The 23,196-nt window shown below is 44.6% G+C and overlaps 1 protein-coding gene across 2 annotated transcripts in view; it reads left to right on the forward strand.

The window, feature by feature from the left end:
• The window catches only part of LOC127005237 (ubiquitin-conjugating enzyme E2 W-like), a 93,824-nt gene that overhangs the window by 33,390 nt on the left and 37,238 nt on the right, over positions 1-23,196 (forward strand). The window contains exon 1 of one of the 2 annotated variants that reach the window (XM_050874036.1): positions 4,474-5,334. The exons of the other annotated variant lie outside the window; for it this stretch is intronic. Within the exon in view, the coding sequence (XP_050729993.1) occupies positions 5,185-5,334 (150 nt within the window). The 5' untranslated portion in view covers positions 4,474-5,184. Of the gene's footprint in view, positions 1-4,473; positions 5,335-23,196 lie in introns of those variants that run through there. 2 annotated transcript variants of the gene reach the window in all.

The following is a 23,196-nucleotide window of genomic DNA, read 5'->3' on the forward strand; positions in this document are numbered from 1 at the left end:
AACTTCTTAATTGTTATGGTAGTTCCTATTTGTATATATTATTTGGTATTATATTATTTTTTTGGAGTGTTTTCATGGAGGATTTTCAAAGCTTCTTATAGGTAGGTAGAGGGCAGCATTTGTAGGTCTTGGTCTATATATTATTTGTAAAGATATTTGTTATTTGTACGTTATTTGGTATTGTTATTTTCTTGGAGTGTTTTCATGGAGGATTTTCAAAGCTTCTTATATGTAGGTAGAGGGCAGCACTTGTTATATTATTTGTAAAGATATTTGTTATTTGTACAAGCTTCTTATATGTAGGTAGAGGGCAGCACTTGTAGGTCTTGGTCTATATATTATTTGTAAAGATATTTGTTATTTGTACGTTATTTGGTATTGTTATTTTCTTGGAGTGTTTTCATGGAGGATTTTCAAAGCTTCTTATATGTAGGTAGAGGGCAGCACTTGTAGGTCTTGGTCTATATATTATTTGTAAAGATATTTGTTATTTGTACGTTATTTGGTATTGTTATTTTCTTGGAGTATGTTGATGGGGGATTTTCAGAACTTCTTATATGTAGGTAGAGGGCAGCACTTGTAGGTCTGAGTCTGTCCGTCTGGCGTCAAGTCACGGTATAGTTACAGACAGAAGGTTCGGATTTCTTCTTATTCACGGAGTCAAGCACGTGTTGGAACTCCTCTGAAGCAATACATGTGCAGAGTGCCATATATAGGTTGTTGTTTTGGTGTTGTTGTTGGTGATGGTGGAGGTGATGGAGTTGCTTCTGTTAATGGAGTTTTTTTTATCTTTTTGGTGTTTTTCTGTTACTTTGGTTATGTTACTCTTGTTGTTGTTACTGTTGATATTGCAGTTTTTGCTAATGATGTTATGTTACTGTTTTTTTTTATGGTGATGATGGTGGTGGTGGTGGTGTATAGATGGTGATGGTGCTGTTGTTTTTGTTGTTGTTGTTGTTGTTGTTGTTGTTGTTCCGGCCTCTTGCAGACTCCTTATTTTTTATGTTCTTCTTCTTCTTCTTCTTCATCTTTCTTCTCTTTTTTTTTCTTCTTCTTTTTCTTCTTCTAATCGGCCTCTTGCACACTACTTATGTTATGTTCTTCTTCTTCTTCTTCTTCTTTCTCCTCTTTTTTCTTCTTCCTCTCCTCCTCCTCCTTTTTCCTCTTCTTCATCGTCTTTTCATCGTCGTTGCTATTAGTGTAGGTCTTGTGTGTGGTCACGTGGGTGGGTGTATGTAGGTGTGGGTGGGAAAGAGGGATTAAGAGGGGAAGATGGGGTGGGGGTGGGGGGGGGGCGTTGCGGTGCTTCCTGGATTCACGTGTAGATGGGCGTGGCTGGAAGAGGGGCGTGCGTGCAGCTGAAGAGGGGGCGGAGGAGGAGGAGGGAGGAAAGGGGAGTACTGGGAGGAGGGAAAGAAAAGAAAGAAGGGAGGCAAGAGGAGGATGAGTCTGAGCGAAAGGGAAAAGAAGAGGGGATGACTGAGGAGGAGGAGGAGGAAGAGGAGGAGAAGGAGGAGGAGGGAGGGGGAGTACTGGGAGGAGAGAAAGAGAAGAAAGAAGGGGAGAAATGAGGAGAATGAGTTTGGGCTAAAAAGAAGAGGGGCTGACTGAGGAGGAGGAGGAGGAGGAGGAGGAGGAGGGAGGAAGAAGAAGAAAAGAGTGAAGGAGGGAGATAAGGAAAAGGTGGAGGAAAACAAGTAAAGCAAGGGAGAAAAGGGAGATAAAAAAGAGGGAGGAGGCATAAAGGGCGTAAGGAAAAAAAGGGAGACTGAAAAGAATGATGATGATGATGATGATGATGATGATGATGATGATGATGATGATGATGATGATGAGGAGGAGGAGGAGGAGGAGGAGGAGGAAAAAGAAAAGAGTGGAGGAGGGAGATATAGAAAGGATGGAGGAAAATAAATAAAACAAGGCAGAAAAGGGAGATAAAAAAAGAGGGAGGAGGCATAAAGGACGTAAGGAAAAAAGGGAGACTAGAAAAGGGCGCATAGCAAAAAAAAAGGGAGGAAAAGAGGAGTCTGTAAAGGGTGCATAGAAGAAAAAAAAAGGAAGAATAAGGAACTGGAAAAGGAGGAAGGAGGCGAGAAGGGAGTTTAGGAAAGGAAGTGAAAAGGGAGACTTGAAACGGTGCATAAGGGAAGGGAGGAAGAAGAAGGGAGAGAAAGAGGAGATAGGAGAAGAGAATAGGGATGGGAGGAGAAATAAAGGGAAGCTGCGAAGGTAGTTTAGATAAGGAAGGGAGAGGGAAGAGGAGGGGAGGGAGAAGAAGAGGGGGAGAGGGGAAGGGAGGGTTAGAGGGAAGGGAGGGTGAGGGAAGGAGGAAGGGAGGAAATAGGGGACGAGAGAGAGAGAGAGAGAGAGAGAGAGAGAATGAAAGCTTAACTGTGTAGTCTTCTTAGTCAGTCTCCTGGAAGCCTCTTGTATGCTTTCTCTCTCTCTCTCTCTCTCTCTCTCTCTCTCTCTCTCTCTCTCTCTCTCTCTCTCTCTCTCTCTCTCTCTCTCTCTCTCTCTCTCTCTTTCTCTCCTCCTCACGGTATGCACGTGTACCAGAAGCAGAAGAGGAGGAGGAAGAGGAAGAGAAGGAGGAGGAGGAGGAGGAGGAGGAGGAGGAGGAGGAGGAGAGGAGGGTTGATTAGATGGAACCTTGTGAAAAGTGAGGGAAGGAAAACAAAAAAAAAAAACAGGTTGGCAGAGAGAGAGAGAGAGAGAGAAAAGAAGGGGAAGGAATGACAGGAATGAATTATGGAGGAAAAAAAAAAGAGAAAGGGACGCAAAAATGAACGCAGAGAGAGAGAGAGAGAGAGAGAGACCTGTGCCACTTGCAAAAGCTTTATGAACTTGCAAAGGTCAAAAGGAAACGGCGAGCAAAATTTAACTTCTTGTCCTGAGGGGGGGAGAGTAGTAGTAGTAGTAGTAGTAGTAGTAGTAATAGTAGTAGTAATAGTAGTAGTCAGTATTATTATATTCTTTATAGTTTTATCAATGAAAGTCTATGTCTGTTTATCTTTTGGTGGCGAAGATAAAAAACAAAGCATTCAGTAGTAATAATAGTAATAGTAGTAGTAGTAGTAGTGGTAGTAGTGGTAGTAGTAGTAGTAGTAGTGGTGGTGGTAGTGATGGTGGTGGTGGTGGTGGTGGTGCCTTTTCGTTAGGTTAGTCACGTCGGTTTCGCCTCAGTAACGTAGGAAGGAAAGGAGGAGGAGGAGGAGGAGGAGGAGGAGGAGGAGGAGGAGGACGCTGATGAAATTAATTAACCTCTACACAATTTTTTTCTCCCTCCCTCCCTGTGTGTGTGTGTGTGTGTGTGTGTGTGTGTGTGTTTGAAACTTTTCCTTATCTCTTTTGAAGGTTGCAAGAGAGAGAGAGAGAGAGAGAGAAGGCTCATCTCCGCCTAATTTATTTTTTGTCTTTTCCATTTGTCACCCTATCCATCATTTTTTCTCTCTCTCTCTCTCTCTCTCTCTCTCTCTCTCTCTCTCTCTCTCTCTCTCTCTCTCTCTCTCTCTCTCTCTCTCTCTCTCTCTCTCTCTCTCTTCCTCCTCCTCCCTCCTTCCCTCCATCCCTCCCTCCCTCCTTCCCTCCTCCCTCCCTCCCTCTTTTTCTTGGCACTATGCAGTTTCCTCCTTGTCCTTATTTTCCTCCACTCTGCACCTTCAGGCACTCCATCATTCCTCCTCCTCCTCCTCCTCCTCCACTTCAATCTTGCAGCTTACCCTCCTCTCCCTTCCCTCTCTCCCTCCCTTTTCCTCTTACGCCTCCCGCTCCTTTGTCTTCCTTTTTTTTTTTTTTTACTTTATCTGTTGTCTTTTCCGCTGTCTGGTTCACGTGATGCTGTGGAGATGCAACGCTGGAGGCTGTATGGAAGGAAGGAAGGAAGGAAGGAAGGAGGGAGGGAAGGGAGGATGTTGGAGGCTGCATCTGTTCCTCTTCTTTGGGTTCACTATACGCTGGGATTTCGGTGCCGTGGTTAAGGAAGGAAGGAAGGAAGGAAGGAAGGGAGGGAGGGAGGGAAGGGGTCGGAGGCTGCATCTGGCTAACACCTCGCCTACAGTCCCCTCATTATATCACAGCCAGAACTCCTCTTTTTTGGGGTCCACTTTACGCCTGGATTTGGGTGCCGGGAGATAAAGGAAGGAAGGAAGGAAGGATGGGAGGGAAGGGAAGGGGTCGGAGGCTGCATCTGGCTAACACCTCGCCTACAGTCCCCTCACTATATCACAGCCAGAACTCCTCTTTTTTTGGGTCCACTTTACGCCTGGATTTGGGTGCCGGGAGATGAGGAAGGAAGGAAGGAAGAAAGGATGGGAGGGAAGGGAAGGGGTCGGGGGCTGCATCTGGCTAACACCTCGCCTACAGTCCCCATTCATTATAACACAGTCCAGAACTCCTCTTTTTTGGGTCCATTTTACGCCTGGATTTAGGGTGCCGGGAGATGAGGAAGGAAGGAAGGAAGGAAGGAAGGAAGGAGGGAAGGGGGAAAGGGTCGGAGGCTGCATCTGGCTAACACCTCGCCTACAGTCCCCTCATTATATCACAGCCAGAACTCCTCTTTTTTGGGGTCCACTATACGCCTGGATATCGGGTGCCAGGAGATGAGCCACATGCCAGATCTCGCTGTGAGGGCATCCGAGAACCTTGACCTTTCCCCTTGCCTCAGGTCACGGGCTGTGGTCACCTGGGCATGCTCAGGTGCTCTTAATTGTTTCCGGAGCGATCTTGACAGTCCGTGCTGACAACTGAGTCTCGCGCGTGATCAATAAACAAAAGCCAGGCAGGGGGTGGGGTTAGCGCAGTTCCCATGTTCTTCAGGGAGGCTGACGTCGCGCTCCCCAGCCAATCACCGCCCTCTCCTAGCAGTCCCGGGAATCGATACTCGCCGCTGATTGGTGGAGGCGCGAACTGGCGTGTGTGGTGATGCTGGGCGCGGGTGGAGGCCATGTGGATGTGGGCGGCGGGTGGCTGGATCGCTGGTCAGTGTTTCTTGTGGACCGAGTGGAGGAGAACGTGTCCCGCCCCTGCTGGTTCTCGCACCTGCTGAGTCCTGAGTCCTGCCCGTCCGCTGCTGGTCCGTGCCCCCCTCCCTCTGCCCCCCCCCTGGTGTGGACCCGTAAAAAGTCTGTCCCGTGGTGCCGTCCGTCTGTCCACTAGTCCGCCTGTCCCCATAAGTCCGTCACCATGCCCATGTTCACCAAGTTGGCACACAAGACATCCACGGCGGCGAAGTCCGGTGGGCAGAGCGCCGCGAAGACCGCCGCCGCCGCCGCCGCCAAGAGCAATGTCACGGGCGCCGCCGGGAAGCACTTTTTGGACAACACGCGATGGCAGGTCAGCTGATTGGGTTAGGGTGGCTTGTGTGGCTTGGTTAGGTTGTGCTTGTTATGTTTGGCTTGATTGCATTAGGTTGTTTGAGGTTATACTGAGTTTGGGTGATAAGTTTGGTTAGGTTAGGTTAGGTTAGGTTAGACTTAAGTTGGGTTTGGTTGACTTTGGCTTGGTTAGGTTGGGCTTGTTACGTTTGGCTTGATTACGTTAGGTTGTTTGGGGTTAGACTGAAGTTGGTTGATAAGTTTGTTTAGGTTAGGTTAGACTTGCGTTGGGCTTGGTTAAATTAGGCTTGGTTGGGTCTGTCTTGGCTTCATTAGGTTGTTTTGGGATGGGGTAGGCTTAGTTTGGTTAAGTTAGGTTAAACTTGAGTTGGGTTTGGTTGAATTAGACTTGGTTAGGTTATTTTGGGATGAGATATGCTTAGTTTCATTTAGTTTGGTTAGGTTAAGTTAAAATAGCTTTGGGTTTATTTAAAGTCTAACCATAATGAAAGCGAGTCCAAATTAACCTAATCTGTCCTAATCATTCAAAGTTAGTCTAACCGTCAGCCTAACTCTGAACGCTCACTCATAATGTCAGACTACGGTGAGTTAGTTTTTGGTTAAGTTAGATTAGGCCTATATCACTTGAGACACTCCCCTTGACCTCTGCAACACTTAAATAACATCTTGAAACACTCCATTGCTCTCTTGAAACACCCCCAATGACCTTCTATGCACGGAAACACCCTCCCTCCCCCCTCTCCCCCACCCCTTCCCTCTACCCCCATGAAACACAATAAAGTCGTTTGGTGTGTTTCGTGTGTTGCTCTCATCTTCACTCTGCCCTTCACTCCCCTCTTCTTATGTTGCCGCAATACTAACAAGACAACACTACCCCTGAGTTACTAGTGTGTTGCAGCAATACTAGGAAGACTCTTATTCCCTTATGTGTTGCAACAATACTAGCAACACACAGCCTCCCTTCACTCCCCCTCGGTGTTGCAGCAATACTAGGAACACTTTTATTCCCTTATGTGTTGCAACAATACTAGCAACACAGCCACCCTTCACTCTCCCTCGTGTGTTGCAGCAATACTAGGAACACTCTTTTAATCCCTTATGTGTTGCAACAATACTAGCAACACACAGCCTCCCTTCACTCCCCCTCGTGTGTTGCAGCAATACTAACGAGGCAACACTACCTGTCACTCATGTGTTGCTCCAATGCTCAACGCTACCCTCCCCTCCCTTTCTCCCCTCCTCCCCTTCTCCTTCCCCTCTCCCAATCCCCTTTCTCCCTTTCTCCTCCTCTTTCCCGCTTCTTCCCTTCCCCCTTCACTCTCCCATTTCCCCTTCTCAGCTCCCTTTCTCCCCTCCTCCCTTTCTCCTCCCTCTCCCAATCCCCTTTCCCCCTTTCTCCTCCTCTTTCCCCCTTCTTCCCTTCCCCCTTCACTCTCCCCTTTCCCCTTCTCAGCTCCCTTCTCCCCTCCTCCCCTTCTCCTCCCTCTCCCAATCCCCTTTCTCCCTTTCTCCTCTTTCCCCCCTTCCTTTCCCTTCCCCTCACTCTCCCTTACCTCCCTCCCCTTCTCCCTCTCCCAATCCCCCTTCTCCTCCTTCCTTCCCTTCCCCCCTTCTCTCTTCCTTCTCCTTCCTCCTCTCCCCTCCTCCTCCTCTCCCCCTTCTCCCTGCTGCAAGCCTCCACTGCAACACCCTCTCCTGCCCCTTCCTCCCCAACACCCCACCCACGTACACCCAATGCCCCCGTGCAACCCCGTCTCTCCCCACCTCACCGCGTCTCTCCCCGCCCCGCTCTTGCCCCGTCTCTCTCCCCTTCAACACACCTTTCTCCTTCCCACCCCACGTTACACCCAATGCCCCGTTTCCCACAGTCGCACCCCGCCCCTCTCCACCCCCTCCCTTGCCCCATCAGCACGTGGCCCTTCAGCGCCCCGCCCCGCTCCGCCGACCACCGATCTCGCACCACGTGACCAAGTATCGGGTCTCAGGCTCGTGATCTTAGCGGGACATGGATTTGACTGTGTGACCTCTGGAACGCTTGAGTGGTTTGCTCTATGACCTCTAAAAGACATCTGTGACCTTCTCCTGTGCTGACCTGCCACCTTTGACCTCTGAAACACTCGCCTTGACCTTTTGAAACAATTAAATGACCTCCTGAAACCCTTAAATGACCTCTTGAAACACTTACATGACCTCTTGCAACATTTAAATGACCTCCTGAAACACTTAAATGACCTCCTGCAACACAAAACTGACCTCTGCAACACAAAACTTACCTCTGCAACTCAAAACTGACCTCTGCAACACAAAAATGACCTCTGAAACACAAAACTGACCTCTGCAACACAAAACTGACCTCTGCAAAACAAAATTGACCTCTGAAACACAAAACTAACCTCTGCAACACAAAACTGACCTCTCGAAACACTCCTATCCCTCTAGAAACACTCCTAATGACCTCCCTCCATGCACTGAAACACCCCCTCTCCCTCCCCTCACCCCCCGTCAACCCCCCATGGAACACTATGAAACACTCCCCTTTACCACTGAAACACCCACGTAGAATAGAACTTCCATGTGTAAAGGTCAAGTTAAGGGCACTCGCTACAGCTGCTGCGCGTTGCCTCGGTGCTCATCTCCGTCGCTCTGAAAACCTCCGTGAAACACCCTTGTAACACCCTGAAACGCCCCCTTGAAACACTGAGGAAACTGATGCATTATGGTCTTGGTTGCTGCTGAGGTCAATGGAAACTGGGGAGGAAGAGGAGAGGAGGAGGAGGGGAGGAAGGGGAGGAGGAGGAGAAGGAGGAGGAGGAGGAGGAGGAGGAGGAGGAGGAGGAGGAGGAGGAGACCCAGATGAAAGAGAAAGTGTAAGGTGTTCTTTTAGGTGATAACATAGAATAAGAGGAGGAGGAGGAGGAGGAAGAGGAAGAGGAAGAGGACACAGAGGAAGAGGAGGAAAGAGGAACGTCATGCGAAACTCACTTCCGGTCGGCCTGAAGGAGGGAGGGAGGGAGAGATGGAGAGAAGGGAGGGAGGGAGAGATGGAGAGAAGGGAGGGAGGGAGAGAGGGAGGGAGATCATTTCTCTTGGACCAGTGCCAACCAAAGTCTCTCTGCCTGTGCGTGCGTTCGCGCCTGTGTGTGTGTGTGTGTGTGTGTGTGTGTGTGTGTGTGTGTGTGTGTGTGTGTGTGTGTGTGTGTGTGTGTGTGCGCGCACCTTTCTCTCTCTCTCTCTCTCTCTCTCTCTCTCTCTCTCTCTCTCTCTCTCTCTCTCTCTCTCTCTCTCTCTCTCTCTCTCTCACACACACACCTTCACTTATCTCTATCTCTATCTCTTCAATTATTCTTTTTTTTTTTTCTATTTATATATCATGGAAAGGAACTGTGTGTGTGTGTGTGTGTGTGTGTGTGTGTGTGTGTGTGTGTGTGTGTGTGTGTGTGTGTGTGTGTGTGTGTGTGTGTGTGTGTGCCTTTCTCTCTCTCTCTCACACACACCTTCACTTATCTCTATCTCTATCTCTTCAATTATTCATATTTTTTTCTATTTATATATCAATGAAAGGAACTGTGTGTGTGTGTGTGTGTGTGTGTGTGTGTGTGTGTGTGTGTGTGTGTCTCTCTCTCTCTCTCTCTCTCTCTCTCTCTCTCTCTCTCTCTCTCTCTCTCTCTCTCTCTCTCTCTCTCTCTCTCTCTCTCTCTCTCTCTCTCTCTCTCTCTCTCTCTCTCTCTCTCTCTCTCTCTCTCTCTCTCTCTCTCTCTCTCTCTCTCTCACCTTCACTTATCTCGATCTCTATCTCTTCAATTATTCATATTTTTTTCTATTTATATATCATGGAAAGGAAGTGTGTGTGTGTGTGTGTGTGTGTGTGTGTGTGTGTGTGTGTGTGTGTGTGTGTGTGAGAGAGAGAGAGCCTTTGTCCCCGCCAGCCTTGAGCGGAGAGCCAGCTATTGTCAAGGGGCTGAATGGCCGTGGATTAAGTGCGTGGTTAAGGGGCTGAAGGTGTGAATGATTTGCGTCACTCGGGAATTTAATAACTAAGAAAGCGAAAGGAAGGAAGCTGCGCGTGACCTCAGTGGTAATCTCTGTCACATTACGGCACATAAGCACCATATGAGAAAATAATGTGCATGGCTGAAACTGTGAATGATTTGCGTCACTCGGGAATTTAATAACTAGGAAAGCGAAAGGAAGCTGCGCGTGACCTCAGTGCTAATTTCTGTCACATTACGTCACATTAGCAGCATAGTGAGAAAATAATCTGCATGGCTGAAGCTGTGAATGATTTGCTTCACTTGGGAATTTAATAACTAGGAAAGCGAAAGGAAGGAAGCTGCGCGTGACCTCAGTGCTAATCTCTGTCACATTACGTCACATTAGCAGTATAGTGAAAGAATAATGTACATGTTTAAGGGATGAAGCCTGGGAGAATTAGCGTCACTTGGGAATTTAATAACTAAGAAAGAGAAAAGACGGAATCTGCGCGTGACCCCAGTGCTAATCTCTGTCACATTATGTCACATTAGCAGTATAGTGAAAGAATAATGTACATGTTTAAGGGATGAAGCCTGGGAGAATTAGCGTCACTTGGGAATTTAATAACTAAGAAAGAGAAAAGACGGAATCTGCGCGTGACCTCAGTGCTGATCTTTGTCACAATACGTCACATTAGGAAACACCATAGCAAAAAAAAAATCTGCATATTCAACGAGATAATGCCAGGATTAATTTTGCGTCACCGAGAATTTCATAACCAGACAGCGAAAGGACGAAAACTGAAATGCTAACAAATATTCAAAGTTAACAAATTTAGGATAATAGAAAACAGCATTGCCAAGGATTAACACGCATATTCAACGAGATATAGCCAGGATTCATTTTGCGTCGCCGAGCATTTAATAACCAGACAGCGAAAGGACGAAAACTGAAATGCTAACAAATATTCAAAGTTAACAAATTTAGAATAATAGAAAACAGCATTGCCAAGGATTAACACGCATATTCAACGAGATATAGCCAGGATTAATTTTGCGTCACCGATAATTTAATAACCAGAGAGCGAAAGGACGGACGAAGCTGAAATGACAACAAATATTCAAAGTTAACTAATTTAGGATAATGGAAAACATCATACCCAAGGATTAACACGCATATTCAACGAGATATAGCCAGGATTAATTTTGCGTCACCGATAATTTAATAACCAGACAGCGGAAGGAAGGACAAAGCTGAAATGACAACAAATATTCAAAGTTAACTAATTTAGGATAATGGAAAACATCATACCCAAGGATTAACACGCATATTTAAGAGGATATAACCAGGAACAATTTGCATATCTTGAGAATATAATAACTTGGAAGCGAAAGAACGGAACCTAATCTGGCAACGAGTATATAAAGTTAAGTAATTTGGGGTAATGAAAATCAACATAGCAATAGATTTAAGGATATAATTAACGGGATAAAGGTAGGAATGGGTAAAAATAACTAGGAATGCATAACTGAAAGAATAATTGAGAGTTTAGAAGCAGTGATTACCGGGGTTTTATTTTCATTACAGTTTCCTTTTATTTTGCCCTTTGAGCTGTTTCCTTTGGCTGTAAAAAAAATAATAAATAACTAAGAATTTAACTAAGAGAATACCTGAAAAAACTAAGAAGAATAAGAGAGTGAAAAGCCGAACACTGCAAAAAAAAACAAAAGAACATCAAATAGAGAGGAAAGTTGCGCACGTCGAGATAGCCTAACAACTGCGCAACTAACTCAATCATCACCTTTTTTTGTCTGCGTCCTAAAGAGAGTGAAAAGCCAAACACTGCAAAAAAACAAAAGAACATCAAATATAAAGGACTTGCGCACGTCGAGATAGCCTACCCACTGCGCAACTAACTCAATCATCACCTTTTTTTGTCTGCGTCCTAAAGAGAGTGAAAAGCCAAACACTGCAAAAAAAGAAAAGAACATCAAATATAAAGGACTTGCGCACGTCGAGATAGCCTAACCACTGCGCAACTAACTCAGTCATCCCCTTTTTCGTCTGCGTCCTCCTCCTCTGTCTGTCTGTCCGTCTGTCTCCCTGTCTGTCAGTCTTAATAGGAGCAGCGAGGTGGGGGAAACTTTTATTGAATATTTTTTTGCGTCTAGTCTTTGTCTCTTTGCAATATGTGACCCTTTTTTTTTCGCGTCCTTGCTGGTCTGTTTCTGCATTTTTTTCGCCCTCCTCGGCTGTTTTCTGGGCAGGTGGAGCTGGATTGGTATAGGTAAATACTCTCTCTCTCTCTCTCTCTCTCTCTCTCTCTCTCTCTCTCTCTCTCTCTCTCTCTCTCTCTCTCTCTCTCTCACCCATCCCTTTCATCTCCTTTTCCCTCCTTCCCTTCTTCCCTTCCTTCCTCTCGTTTCTCTTCAGCAAGTTACACACACACACACACACTTCTCTCTCTCTCTCTCTCTCTCTCTCTCTCTCTCTCTCTCTCTCTCTCTCTCTCTCTCTCTCTCTCTCTCTCTCTCTCTCTCTCTCTCTCTCTCTCTCTCTCTCTCTCTCTCTCTCTCTCGCTCGCTCGCTCTCTTTCTCTTTATTTCCCACATCCTTCCCTCCCCTTTTTTTCGGCCCTCCTCTTCCTCTTCCTCCTCTTCCTCTTCCTCCTCTTTATCTTTATACTCTCTTACTTTTATCTTTACTCTCCTTCCTGTCCTTTGTCCTCGCGAAATTGGACTTCACTGGGGCATCTATTTGTTCTGGGGGGGAGGGGGGAGGGGGAAGGGGGGAGAGGGGAGAGGTTACGTGTGTGTGTGTGGGGAGGGGATTGGGGTCCGTGTGTGTGTGTGTGTGTGTGTGTGTGTGGGTAGGACAGTTGCGTCAAGGCAGAGAGAGACAGACAGGCAGACAGGCAAGCAAAGAGAGAGAAAGGAACAAGCATAATGAGGAGCTTTTGGGAATATAAAGAGAGAGAGAGAGAGAGACTATCCCATGATGCTGTAGTATTGATCTAACAAAGTCATGTGCTTCGCTTCGGCCCCTCAATATACGCCATAGTCTCTCTCTCTCTCTCTCTCTCTCTCTCTCTCTCTCTCTCTCTCTCTCTCTCTCTCTCTCTCTCTCTCTCTCTCTCTCTCTCATTCCGCGCATCTGTTAGGTCTATTCAAGCTTCCGCGGGCTTCACTATGCACCACCACCACCACCACCACCACCACCACCACCACCACCACCACCACCACCACCACCACCTCCACCAACAACAACAACAACAACAACGACCATAACAATGCCTTTTACCAACACCTGCAACATCACTCCACACCACCTGTGCTCTCTCTCTCTCTCTCTCTCTCTCTCTCTCTCTCTCTCTCTCTCTCTCTCTCTCTCTCTCTCTCTCTCTCTCTCTCTCTCTCTCTCTCTCTCTCTCTCTCTCTCTCTCTCTCTCTCTCTCTCTCTCTCTCTCTCTCTCTCTCTCTCTCTCTCTCTCTCTCTCTCTCTCCTTTTCCTCCTCCTCTTCCTCCTCCTCCTCTTCCTTTCTTCTTTTTCTTTTTCTTCCTTCCTTATATGTGTTCCTCTTACTCCTTTTCATCCTCTTCCTCCTCTTCTCCTCTTTATTCTTCCTTCTTCCTCCTCCTCCTTCATTCCTTCAAACTCCTTCATACCAGCTGTCTTAATCTCCCTCTCCTTCCTTCCTTCCTTCCTTCCTTCTTTCTTTCTTTCTTTCTTCTCTTCTTCCTCCTTGGTCCCTTTTCTCCTCTCCTCCTCCTTCTCTCCTTCCTTCCTTCCTTGATGTCCTTTTTATGGATGTCAATATCAATAATAATAATAATAATAATAATAATAATAATAATAATAATAATAATAGTCTTTGCATCCTTTTTCTTTCTTCTCTTCCTGTTTCTCTTCTTCTTCTTCTTCTTCTTCTTCTTCTTCTTCTTCTTCTTCTTCTTCTTCTTTCCTGTTCCTCCTCCTCCTTTTTCTCTCATTTCCATTTCTCATTTCCTTCATTTCCTCCTCCTCCTCCTCCTCCTCCTTCTCCTTCTCTTTCATTCTTATCCTATTATCCTACTCCTTTCCATCCTCCTCCTCTCTTCTTCTCTTCTCTTTCCTCTCTCTCTTCCTCCTCTTCCTTCTTCTTCCTCTTCTTCCTCCTCCTTTTCCTCTTCTTCCCCATCTGTGCACTCTCCTCCTCCTCCTCCTCCCACTCCTAAACTCCTCCATTTCAGCTGTTATCCTCCCCCTCTCCCTCTTCTCTTCCCCTCTTCTTCCTCTTCCTCCTCCTCACCATCTGTGCACTCTCCTCCTCCTCCCTCACCATCTCTGCATGCTCCTCCAAAACCTCCCATTTCACTGGCATCCCTCCTCTCCCCTCCTCCTCTTCCTCCTTCTCCTCCTCCTCCTCCCTTGCATCAGTCATCCTCCTCCTCCTCCTTCTCCTCCGCTTCCTTCCCTTGTCCTCGCCAGCTGTGCACTCCCCCCTCCTCCCTTCCCCCCTTCCCCCTTCCCCTCAAACTCCTTCATACCAGCTGTTTTAATCTCCCTCTCCTTCCTTCCTTCCTTCCTTCTCCTCTTCCTTCCTTCCTTCCTTCCTTCTCCTCTTCCTTCTCTCGTCCTCACCAGCTGTGCACCTCCTCACCTCCTAAACCTCCTTCATTCTGGTTGTTTTCCTCCGCCTCCTCCTCCTCCTCCTCCTCCTCCTCCTCTTGTTCTTCCTCCTCTTCTTCTTCCTCCTCCTCTTTCCTCCTCCTCCGTTCCACTTCCTAGTATTTCAAGTCTTCTTTTTTTCTTCTTCCTCTTCCTCTTCCTCCTCCTTCTCTACCTTGTCCTACCATCCCTCTCTCTCTCTCTTTCCTCCTCCACCCCTTTCTTTCTCTCTCCCTCCCTCTTCTCTTTCCTCCTTCCTTCCCTCTTCCTTCCTCTTTCACATTCCACCATTCATCTCTACTCCTTCTCCTCCTCTTCCTTCTCTTTCCTCTCCTTCTCCTCCTCTTCCTTCTCTTTCCTCTCCTTCTCCTCCTCCTCCTCCTTTCTTCAATCCTTCTTCCATCTCTCCTTTTCCTAGCTCTTCATTCACTTCTCTTTCCTCCTTATCCTCCTCCTCCTCCTCCTCTTCATTCACCTACGCACGGAAATGTCATAGCTATATATATACGAACAGTTAGCCCTGTTTTGCATATTTATATTTCTGCTTATTCGAGGCATTCAACGCCCTCTGACTCGACCGTGAAGGGATTGGGTGAGATTTTGCTTATATTCGTTCATGCTCTCTCTCTCTCTCTCTCTCTCTCTCTCTCTCTCTCTCTCTCTCTCTCTCTTCGTTAATTCGGTTTTCGTTCGTTATTTTTCGTTATTTTTGCGTATTTTCATTTTTCGCCTTCATTTGTTCGTTATTAGTTTTCCGTTTATTGTTTGTTGTTTTTCGTTAATTTTTCTTTTTTTTCATCTATTTTTATTATTTTCCGTTCGTTTTTTATCGTTAGTTTCGTTTTTTTTCGTTTATCTGTTTTTCGTTTTTTCGCCATTTTTTTTGCTTTTCATGTCTCGTCAAACCTTCCTCATTTTTTATTTTTTCACTCCATTCCTTCAGTTTTATCTTCTTATCTTCTTTATCTTCTTTGTCTTCTCTTTTATCTTCCTTTTTTCTTTTATTATTATTATTTTCATGCTAATCATTCCATTTATAAAAGCACTTAAAATCCTTCACATCACCTAAACAGATTTTCTTCCTCTCATCTTTTCATTCTAACCTATTCATAAACACCTAATTACACTCTTGTCCCTCCGTGATTAGCTCCACCCGGTTATAATTAGTTCATAAATTACTAAGACACATTTGATTACAGCCTCGCTTCTCTACGTATGATCGGTTTTGAGGTTTTTCTGATTAGTATATCTTGATTTTTAGGGTATTTTTTTCTCCTTCTCCTTCTTCCTCTCTTTCTATCCCTTTCTCTTCTTCTCTTTTCTGTTCGTCGTCTTCCTTCTTCTTCTTCTTCTCTTCTTTCTATCTCTCCTTCTCTTTGCTCCTCTCTCATGCATCTTGTTTTTTTTGTACATCTTCCTCTTGTTCTTCTTGTTCTTGTTCTTGTTCTTCTTCTTCTTTTCACTGTCTTTCTCTCTTTCTCTCCCTTTCTCTTCTTTTTCCCTTCCGTCCTCTTCCTTCTCCTTCTTCTCTCTTTTCCTTCTCTTCTTCTCTTATTCCTCTCTCATTCATCTCGATATTATGTGTTTATCTTGTCCTTCTTTTTCTTCATCCTCTCTTTCTCTCCCTTTCCCTTCTTCTCTTTCCTGTTCGTCTTCTTCCTTCTTCTCCTTCCCTCTTTTCTATCTCTCCTTCTCTTTGATCCTCTCTCATCCATCTTTATTTTTTGTATATCTTTTCCTTCTTCTTCTTCTCCCTTCTTCTCTTTCTCTCCTTCTTTACTCCTCATCCTTTTCCTCTTCTCATTTTTCTTATTTTTTTGTTTTATTTAGTATCATTTTCCTCTCTGCTCCCTCTGTCTCTCACACCATGCATTTTACTCTCTCTCTCTCTCTCTCTCTCTCTCTCTCTCTCTCTCTCTCTCTCTCTCTCTCTCTCTCTCTCTCTCTCTCTCTCTCTCTCTCTCTCTCTCTCTCTCTCTCTCTTTGTTCCCTGTCATTCACTCATTCACTCACCCACTCGCTCACTCGCTCACTCGTTCACCGATTTTATGTTGTTTATTCATGATGGTTCGGAATGTCGGAAAATGTTATCGTATCCACTCCGCCATGATCGATTTCCTGTCGTGTTTTCATTTTTTAGCTTTTTTTGTAATTTGGAATTCGTTTATTTTTTTTTTTGCCGTTTTTTTCGTTTTTTTCTCGTTTTTTTCTCCTTTTTTTGTTCTTTTTTTAATTTCATGTTTTTTTGGTTCTTTTTTTGTACAAGTTTTTTTTCATTTTTTCTTCTTTTTTTCTTCTCTTTTCTCCTCTTTTTCTTTTTCCTCCTTTCTTCCTCTTTATTTTTTTTTCACAGCTTTCCATTCATCTTTATTCCTCCTCCTCCTCCTCCTCCTTTCTTCATTCCCCCTTCCTTCTATCCTTCTCCTAGCTCTTCATTCACGTCTCCTTCCTCCTCTTTCCTTTTTTCTTCTATTTTCTTCTATTCGCGTCTGATCGCAATCTTTTACTTATTCATGTGAGTGTGGAAGGTCAGAGAATTTGTATATACGCTTCCATGATCGATTTTCTGTTATATTCTAATCTCATTCCTGCATTACCTTGTTTATGTCGTCAAATTCTTTCTTTTTCTTTCTTTTATTTGCTTCTGAACACAAACTTTTATTTCATGTGAGTTTGGAAGTTCGAGAAGTATGTGTCCACTCCCATGATCGATTTCCTGTTATGTATATTCCATTCGTCCATCACCTTGTTCATGTCGTCTAATTCTTTCTTTTTCTTTCTTTTATTTGCTTCTGAACACAAACTTTTATTTCATGTGGGTTTGGAAGTTCGAGAAATATGTGTCCACTCTTTCATAATCGATTTCCTGTTATGTATAGTCCATTCGTCCATTACCTTGTTCATATCGTCTAATTCTTTCTTTTTCTTTCTTTTATTTGCTTCTGAACACAAACTTTTATTTCATGTGAGTTTGGAAGGTCAGAAAATGCGTATATTTCATGATCGATTTTCTGTTATATTCTAATCTCATTCCTGCATTACCTTGTTTATGTCGTGTCGTTTTCTTTTTTTCTTTCTTTCTTTTTGCTTCTGTTCGAAATATGTGTCCACTCTCCCTGTTATGTATATTCCATTCGTCCATCACCTTGTTCATGTCATTCAACTCCTTCTTTTTCTTTCTTTTATTTGCTTCTGAACACAAACTTTTATTTCATGTGGGTTTGGAAGTTCGAGAAATATGTGTCCACTCTCCCTGTTATGTATATTCCATTCGTCCATCACCTTGTTCATGTCATTCAACTCCTTCTTCTTCCACTTCCCACTCAGGTCTGATCACGCTCACTCCACCAACTCCACCATTAAAGTCACTTACACCATAATAATCTCATTGCGTATTCCCTTTCTCCTCCTTCTCCTTCTCTTCTTTCCCTTCATCCCCCTTCCTTTTTTATCCCCTCTCCCTTCCCTTCCATCATTTTTCCAGCTTCTCATTCACCTCCCTTTCCCTTTCATCCCCTTCTTTTTTTTAACCCTTTTCCCTTCCATCTTTTTCTTCCAGCTCTTCTTTTATCTTTCTCTTCCCTTCATCCCCTTCTTTTTTTTCAACCTCCCTCTCTTCCATTCCTTTTCCAACTCTTCATTTTTCTCTCCCTTCCCCCTCATCCTCATCCATTTTCACCCTTCCCTTCCATCATTTTTGTAGCTCCTCATCTCTCTCTCCTCTCATCCCCCTCCTCTTTCAACCCTCCTCTCCCTTCCATTCCTTTTCCATCTCTTCATTTTTCTTTCCCTTCCCCCTTATCCTCATCCTTTTTCAACCCTTCCTCCCCTTCCATTCTTTTTCCAGCTCCTCATTCATCTTCCTTTCCCCTTCATCCCATTCCTTTTTCAACCCCTCCCTCCCTTCCATAATTTTTCCAGCTCTCATTCATCTCCCTTTTCGCTTCTCCGTATCCTAACAACCCCGTCTCCTTCCCTCCTCTTCCCCACACCCACCCACGCATGATCAGTCCACCCCCACCACCACCGACCCTACCACCACCACCACCGCCACCGCCGTTCATCCCACGCATTTAAAGCACCACAGAAACGGGTTGATCCGGGATTCTGTTCATTGCCACTCGACTACCGCTGCTTGACTTTGGTTGTTTGCCGTTTGGTGTTTGTGAAAGGGTGGCGGTGTGTGTGTGTGTGTGGGGTGGGGGGGTCGGGGGGTGAGTGTGTGTGTTTTAAATGCGTAGAGTTGAGTTTGAGTTTTGGGTTAGGTTTTGTGATAGTTTGTGTTGCTTTCTGTGTTTGATATGTTTGTTTTAGTGGTTAGTGTTTGTTTTGTTTGTGTTTTAGCGATGGTGGTATTTTAGATGATATGAGTACGTGTTGTTTTCATGTTTGTTGTGTTTGTTATATTAGTGTTTATGTATGTGTTGTTTTCTCTGGTGTTTGTGTTTGTGGTATTTGTATCTGCCTCGTTGTTGTTTTTTATTTTAATGTTAGTTCGTGTGCGAGTATACCGGTATTGTTCCTTCTGGCTTTTCATTAATTTTATTTATTCAATGTTCATCCAGTATTTATAGCCCTCTTAATGCCTTCAGTAAGCCTTCATTAATTTCCTCCTTGTATAAAGCCAGTCAGTCAGTCAGTCACTCAGTCAGTCAGCTATAACCAATCATACCCAATCAGTCATCCAGTCAGTTAGTCAGTCAGTCAGTCAGTCAGTTAGTCAGTCAGTCAGTCAGCCATAACCAATCATACTCAGTCAATCAGTCATGTCGAATTAGTCAGTTAGTTAGTCATCCAGTCAGTCAGCTATAACCAATCATACCCAGTCAATCAGTCATGTCCAATTAGTCAGTTAGTTAGTAAGTCAGTAAGTCAGTCAGTCATCCAGTCAGTCAGTCAATCAGTCAGCAAGTCTCCCACAACCACTCATTCTCAGTCATTCAGCCAGTTACAACCAGTCAGTCATTCTCACTCAGTCACTCATTCAGGCACAATCAGTTATAGTCAGTCAGCCAGTCAGTCAGTCACAACCACTCATAACCAGTCAGTCAATCAGTCACAACCCCAGTCAACCAATCATTCATACCCAGTCATTCAAATTCAGTCACTCACTCACTCACAACCCCTCATAGCCAGTCAATCACTCAGTCAGTCAATTCACCCCAAACCAGTCACATCCAATCAACCAGTCACACTCACCCCACCACCACCACCACCCACTCACCCTGCTGTTCTGCGGTCATTAGTTCAAACAGTCAGGCATCATTACTGCGTGAAGTACCTTGTGAATAGACGCTATTTAATTACAGGGCTCCGGTGATGAGGAAGGGAAGGGATGAGGAGGAGGAACACAAAGGAAGAACAAACAACAGCAGAGGTCCTTACGAGGCTGTTTGTGACAAGCTACACTAACTATCTAATCAAAGGTGGAAGATGAAGGACAGCAAAGGCGAAGGAGGAGGACGGGGGATAGCCAGCATTTGGGGTAGAGAGAAGGGGATGAGGTATGGAGGAAAGAGAAAGGAAGAGGAGGGAAGGACAGGGAATGGAGCAGAGTTGGGGAAGGGAGGAGGGGAGGGAAGGGGCAGCGTTGGGGAGAGGGGGAGAGGGGAGCGTTGGGGGTGCGGGGTATTTAAACATGTAGTAATGGGGTGTACTAGTAGGGTGTAATGGGGGTGGGGGAGGAGGGGGAGAAGGGAGGTGTGTGTGTGTGTGTGTGTGTGTGTGTGTGTGTGTGTGTGTGTGTGTGTGTGTGTGTGTTTAATCTAGTTCTGTATTATTTATTATCCTCCTCAATCCCCCTCTTCTTCCTCCTCCTCCTCCTCCTCTCCCTCTCCCCCTCCCTCTCTCTGTTGTAAGCAAGTTTAAATCGAGTCTCGGTAAATGTTGATCATAACAGTATTCTCTCTCTCTCTCTCTCTCTCTCTCTCTCTCTCTCTCTCTCTCTCTCTCTCTCTCTCTCTCTCTCTCTCTCTCTCTCTCTCTCTCTCTCTCTCTCCCCCCCCCCCTCGTAAATAATGCGCGTGTTTGCGATGTGGTTTTCTCGACTTAATTTATTCATTGCGTTTCATTCGTTTGCTTGGCTTGTAATTTCTTGTATTGCTTTTGTTTGTGTGTTTAGATTAGATTTTTTTTAATGTTTTGCTTTGAATTTACTTGTTTTTTTATTGTTGGTGTTGTGTGTGTGTGTTCGTGTGTGTGTGTGTGGGGGGGGGGGTCTCTTTTTTCTGCTTTTGTCCCCCACCCTCTTCTCATCCCCTATTCTCCCTATCTTCACCCCTTCCCTCCTTCCCTTTTCCCCCTTCCCTCCACCCTTCCTCTACCCTCCCTCCCTCTTCCCCCTTCCCCCCAAGACTCAGACTCCCTCCCGACTCGCTTGGAAATGAGTCATCGAAGCGACTATAACGTTAATTAGTCGACTTGGGGCGGACGTAATGGCGTGAGAGAGAGAGAGAGAGAGAGAGAGAGAGACCATAAGTCAGTCTGTTTCAAATTTCCAGGCATAAAAAAAAAAAAGATTATTCTCATTACTCTTTCGGAAAATTAATGAGAGAGAGAGAGAGAGAGATTCATTTGCAAGCAGCAGAAAAATATAACCTCATTGCATATTCGGTACTTTAGAGAGAGAGAGAGAGAGAGAGAGAGAGAGAGAGAGAGAGTAAAAAGGTCACTTCGTTTCCGCTCCAGACGACGAAGTTTCTAAAAGTGAGAATGAAATGGAGCCAAAATGATAGAATGTAAATGAAGGAGAGAGAGAGAGAGAGCTATTTCCATTGCTCTCCGCTTCTTTAACTAGTTTCTCTCTTTTTCCATGCATGATTTCCTCCTCCTCCTCCTCCTCCACCTCCTCTTCCTCTTTCTCCTCCTCCTCCTCCTCCTCCTTCTCCTCTCTTTCATTCCCACTTCGTCTTCAATTTCTTCTTCATATTTTTCTCTCATCATCCTTTTTGTCCTCTTCCTCTTTCTCTTCCTGTTTTCTTCCTCTTCCTCTTTCTTCTTCTTCTTCCTCTTTGTTCGTTTTCCTCTTCCTATCCTCTCTTATTTTCGTTCTCTTAATCGTCCTCTTCCTCCTCCTCCTCCTCCTTCTGCTTTTTCTTATTCCTCCTCCTTCCTCCTCCTCCTCCTCCTCCGCCTCTATCTCTTCGTTCTCTCTTCGTCTCCTCCAACCGATAGAGAGAGAGAGAGAGAGAGAGAGAGAGAGAGAGAGAGAGAGAATAAATGTCAGTTGGCTATTCCCGTCCGCAAAAAGTAGTCATCTGTTTGTCGTGGTATTAATAGATCGGAGGTAGGTCTTGACATTGTTCGTATTTACGTTATTATTAAAGACCAGTCGTTATTATTTACGTTATTATTAAAGACCAATCGTTATTATTTACGTTATTATTAAAGACCAATCGTTATTATTTACGTTATTATCAAAGACCAACGGACTGACAGAGACGGCGAGGAAGGGTTAGCATTGGTGTATTGCCTTAGAGAGAAAAAGTGGATATAGGAATGGAAATAGAAGAAATAGAAGGGTGCAGAGAAATAGATCATGGACTAGAGATAAAAATAGAAAATAATAGAAATAGAACAGAAAGAAATATAAAAAGTTGTAATAGAAGAATAGAAGGAAATATAAATGGAAATAGATGGATATAGGAATAGAGATAGAAGAAATAGAAGGGCGTAGAGAAATAGATCATGGACTAGAGATGAAAAAAAACACCATAAAAAATAGAAATAGAAAAAAATAAAAACAAATAGAAGAATAGAAGGAAATATAGATGGAAATATAGATAGATAGAAAATAGATCATGAAACAGAGATAAAAATAGACCATAAGGAAATAGGAATAGAACAGAAAGAAAATAGAAAAAATTGGAATAGAAGAATAGAAGGAAATATAAATGGAAATGGATCATGAAACAGAGACAAAAATACAACATAAAAAAATAGAATATAGGTAGTAGTAGTAGTAGTGGTAGTAGTAGTAGTAGTAGTAGTAGTAGTAGTAGTAGTAGTAGTAGTTGTGGTAGCGGTTGGCAGGTTGTAAAAAGTCGTTAGGGGGACAAAGAGATCAATAAATATCGACCTCTCTCTCTCTCTCTCTCTCTCTCTCTCTCTCTCTCTCTCTCTCTCTCTCTCTCTCTCTCTCTCTCTCTCTCTCTCTCTCTCTCTCTCTCTCTCTCTCTCTCTCTCTCTCTCTCTGACACTCTCTCTCTCTCTCTACTCTCTCATTTTCCCTCCCTTTCCTCCCTTCCTCCTCCCTTCCTTCTTCCTCTTCCTCCTTCCTCCCTCCTCCCTTCCTCTTCCTTCTTCCTCTTCCTCCTTCCTCCTCTCACTCTTTTCTCTGACTCACTCTCTTAATCCTTCTTCCGTGCGCTCTCTCTCTCTCTCTCTCTCTCTCTCTCTCTCTCTCTCTCTCTCTCTCTCTCTCTCTCTCTCTCTCTCTCTCTCTCTCTCTCTCTCTCTCTCTCTCTCTCTCTCTCTCTCTCTCTCTCTCTCTCTCTCTCTCTCTCTCTCTCTCTCTCTCTCTCATGGGCGTGGCTTGTGAACAGATGAGAGGAAAGTGGGAGGGAGAGAATGAGATAGAGAGGGAGAGAGAGAGGGAGGGAGGAAGGAAGGAGGAGGAGGGAGGAGAGGAGGAAGGGAGGGAGGAAAGGGAAGGAGGGAGGAGAGAGAGAGAGAGAGAGAGAGAGAGAGAGAGAGAGAGAGAGAGAGGCAATAATGTCGGCCAAAACACCTGCCAAAGAAATAACGGCCTTTAAAACTCTCTCTCTCTCTCTCTCTCTCTCTCTCTCTCTCTCTCTCTCTCTCTCTCTCTCTCTCTCTCTCTCTCTCTCTCTCTCTCTCTCTCGTATTAGTGGAAAGAAGAAGAGGCGAAAAACTTTTCGTGGCGTGTTCAAAATGGTGCGAGAGAGAGATGGCTTGTCTTGGGTACGTGTATCTATCAAGTTTATATTCTCGTTTGGATTTTGGTTCGTTTTATCATCTTCTTCTTCTTCTTCTTCTTCTTCTTCTTCTTCTTCTTCTTCTTCTTCTTCTTCTTCTTCTTTTTATTGTTCTTACTTTTCTTCTTCTTTGTGTTCATTGTCATTTTCCTACATTTTCTCCTCCTCATCTCCATCCTTATCATAGTCTTCTTCTTCTTGCTCTTCTTTTTCTTCTTCTTCTTCTTCATTTTCGTCTCATCATCTTTTTCTCATTCCTCATTTCCACTCGTTTTCTCTCCTCTTTCCCAGTCATTTCTTTCTTC

This window comes from Eriocheir sinensis, chromosome 1 (assembly GCF_024679095.1).
Source record: "Eriocheir sinensis breed Jianghai 21 chromosome 1, ASM2467909v1, whole genome shotgun sequence".
Taxonomy (NCBI): domain Eukaryota; kingdom Metazoa; phylum Arthropoda; class Malacostraca; order Decapoda; family Varunidae; genus Eriocheir; species Eriocheir sinensis.